The sequence below is a fragment of the Melampsora larici-populina genome (assembly GCF_000204055.1).
Source record: "Melampsora larici-populina 98AG31 unplaced genomic scaffold MELLAscaffold_1, whole genome shotgun sequence".
NCBI classification, from domain to species: Eukaryota; Fungi; Basidiomycota; class Pucciniomycetes; order Pucciniales; family Melampsoraceae; genus Melampsora; species Melampsora laricis-populina.
Genome location: NW_006768765.1, coordinates 3,455,067 through 3,458,363, shown reverse-complemented (window position 1 = coordinate 3,458,363; position 3,297 = coordinate 3,455,067). Strand labels below are relative to the sequence as shown.

Below are 3,297 nucleotides of genomic sequence, written 5' to 3'. Positions count from 1 at the left end.
ATCCTGGAATGTGAGACACTTGATATTGAATATGGAGAAGAATGGTGCTAAACTCTTCTTCTACATTGGACTTATAGATGGTCACATTTCCATGCTTCTTCTTGAGTTCAACGATAAAAGCAACATACAATACTTTTATATTATCTTCATTGATTAAATTGCTAGGAGAAGGTTTTCCAGCACTCATATTCACACATACCCTGGTTTTTGTAAGTCCCTTTTTTGAAGTCATTAGCAAAGGGATAGCCTTCATTCCTGGAAGCAAGGTTGAAAACTCCTACAAATATTGTCCCTTTTGGATTTCTTCTTTGCATTTTTCTTCCAAAAGTGCCTGATTGTCAAAGCAAGCCTGATGATTAAGAGTGTCAACAAATTTTGATGATGGTAAGGAAGATACAGGCCAGAATCCTTATCTCAATCCTCCCATTGCCAATTTCACAAACAGTTGATTAGGTTGGTATTTCAATTGGATTGAGGTGGATCAAAAGGTATGAAAGGAGACTTTGAAGTGTGGTTGAATGGATTTGTAACCACACCATACTCCATGGGTGCACCTTCAGGTCAGTGATCTCTGGGAACCAGCATGTAGAGTATGTTACAGTTCATGTACTCTTACTCTTGCAAGACCGCTGAGATTATGATCATAGGTCATATTTCAAGTTTTCAAAAGGGGGTATCTAAGTCTATAATGTAATAATGTAATAAACAAGCAAAAGAAAAGGAAGAAACAGAAAAAGAAAAGATTTTAAAGACCAAGTGTAAGTCTATCAGGTACAGGTAAAGAACTAGTCGAATTATAAATCGAATCACAATCATCAATCGAATTCCAATAAGATTTACCTTCCCAAATCTCCCGACCAGGTAGATCATCTAATACTCCTAATGGTAATTCCACTTTAGATCCTTTACCATAACAACACCAAAACTTTCGAACATGTTTATAAGCTTCTAATCTTTCGATACGATTCATTTCAACTGATGATTTGGTAGTGCCAAAGACGATTTTTCTAAGATTTTTCGGATCTTTAGTTAAACATAATTCTTCATACGTTAATGGTGGTGCAGCTAAATCAGGTGAAAGTAATTGACATGTGTTTGAAACTGGGATTCGATAATCTGATGGTAAAGTTAATGAACTTGATCCATCATTCGAAGTAAATCCTCCATTATCTTCAGGTTCTTCTATCGTCACACCTGCATGACCGATGGCTTGAACTGATTGTGCTGTGTTGGTTAAGATTGGTGTTAAGATTAAGAGTGGATCGTCCAAGATGTGAATGAAGATTAAGACACTCATAACTGAGTTTCCAACGATGGGTGGAAGACTTCCAGCTATCAAATTCAATTCAAAAACAAAATATGATCAATGATCAGATAATGTGAAGTTTTTTTGATTTATAAAGTTTTTCAAAAGGAAGAGGTGACAAACCAATTGCTTGCATTCCATGTATCAAACCATGAATCACTTGAAACCCAGCACCCACCAGTAAAATACTTTCGGCTGTGAACTCTGCTGGATGTAAAAGTAAATGTAACATAAGACCTCCTACGATCGTCTTGAGACCATTGATGGCGTTATCCATAAAGAGACCTCCAGCAAGTTTAGAACCTTTTGAAGAAAAATACACAAATCAAGATTAGTCAAATGAGAAAATCAAAAAATAGATATTAAATGTGATCTTTACCATCCCAAAGCTCATTGGCAAACCCTTTGACCTAAAAACGTCAACAATCAATCCATCAGTTCAAGAATTGAAACCATTCAGAGCTAATAAGAAAAGTTTAACAAAAATGAAAATTTACCTGTTTCCATTCAGTTTTTGGTTGAAAAGGAAACTTAACCACCCATTTAAATGCCGCCCAAATCATTAAAATAAAATTTTGAACGACATCCGAAACGAAATGAACGACAGCATCTGCACCAGATTCGATAGGATCTTCACCGGTTGCCCATTTATGAATATCATTATAAAGTGTATGAGTAAACAATTCCCAAAGGGTTTGATCTGGATGTGATTGTAAGTAAGAAACGATCCATTTCTCTTCTACTTCATCTGGATCTGGTGTCTCGGTTGAGTTTAAGGTGTATTGTTGATTCCATAGAGTAGCTGCTGGACAATTGATTTCGATTTGAGCTCCGATGGTGGATATCGCCAAGGTAGGATTATGGAGTGCGACATCAAATGTACTGCTTATACCTCCTCGACTGTCATCTCGAATCGTATTATCTTTACTAGGTTCTTGGTTTAGGGTTGTAAGTTGAGTGGATGTAGGTCCAGCTAAGATACATGAGATCTTGAGAAGTAAGATTGATTTTGATAGATACCTCATTTTTCCTTCAAAGTTTATAAGGAATAAAAATGGTAAGTTTTAGCTTTCTATCTGATTTAAAATCTTTATATAAGTTAAGAACCAAGGAAAGAAGATGAATGAAAGATTTAAATAAAATCCACTGAAAAAGTTGATCAATTTACAAAAAACGAGTTAAAGGCTCAAGATTCTTTTCTTCAACAAAGAAATCTCTTCTTCACTAAAAATTGTAAGAGGTTCAGATTTCCGATTATAAGTCGTAAATGAATCTGAACATGAACTCGGAATGAGTCGTATGAGTATGAGAACCAGTTTGATCCTCACCGGTACGGTTCCCTGCTGATTCCTTTACATACTACGACTCCAACTACGGCTGTTCCTTTTACATTTTATCACACAGACTAAAGAGAAAAAAACGCAGATCGATGATGAGCTTAAGAGAGGTTATTGAAGTCTCATCGAACGTCTTGGTGGGATTTGATGGACTTTAGCATATTTACAGTCAAAGTTTTAAGTTGATACCTTACATGGATTCTTGCATGTATCATCTTGAGTTTTTGAGCCGGATTTGTGATGAATAATTGAGTAAACTAGTGAGAATCAGATTGGAGCCGAAACGGAAGCCCACTGTCACCAGTTTAAGATTTAGTCTGGGTTACTGTGTCGAATGAGGTCGAATGCTCAAAGACCGTTTAACTTTTATGAGTTATTGAAATCCCATTCTTCTTTTAATGAATGAAAGCTTTTCAGTCTTGCTCATTGGATCAAGAGGTGCCATGAACTTCTACTAGGACTTTAGTTGAGCAATACCGGAGATGTTATGGAGAAAAACATCATATTTTCAATGATCGTTGATCGATTGCCGATGATATGTGTGTAAGATCAAGTTGGATATGATCATGACTCCCATACATAGGCATGTTTGAATGAAATTCTCTCGTTCAAAGACAAGGTAAAGAGGAAATCTGATTTGATCAAGCTCATCAA

At 36.1% G+C, this 3,297-nt stretch overlaps 1 protein-coding gene across 1 annotated transcript; it reads right to left on the bottom strand.

Moving 5' to 3' along the window:
• Positions 1-745: 745 nt before the first annotated feature.
• MELLADRAFT_58767 (uncharacterized protein) lies at positions 746-2,331 on the bottom strand (the record flags this gene model as incomplete). Its single annotated transcript, XM_007403735.1, has 4 exons — positions 746-1,332; positions 1,430-1,609; positions 1,686-1,716; positions 1,804-2,331. 4 exons carry the CDS (start codon positions 2,329-2,331, stop codon positions 746-748), a joined length of 1,326 nt encoding a protein of 441 aa, XP_007403797.1.
• Between the last annotated feature and the right edge of the window lie 966 nt (positions 2,332-3,297).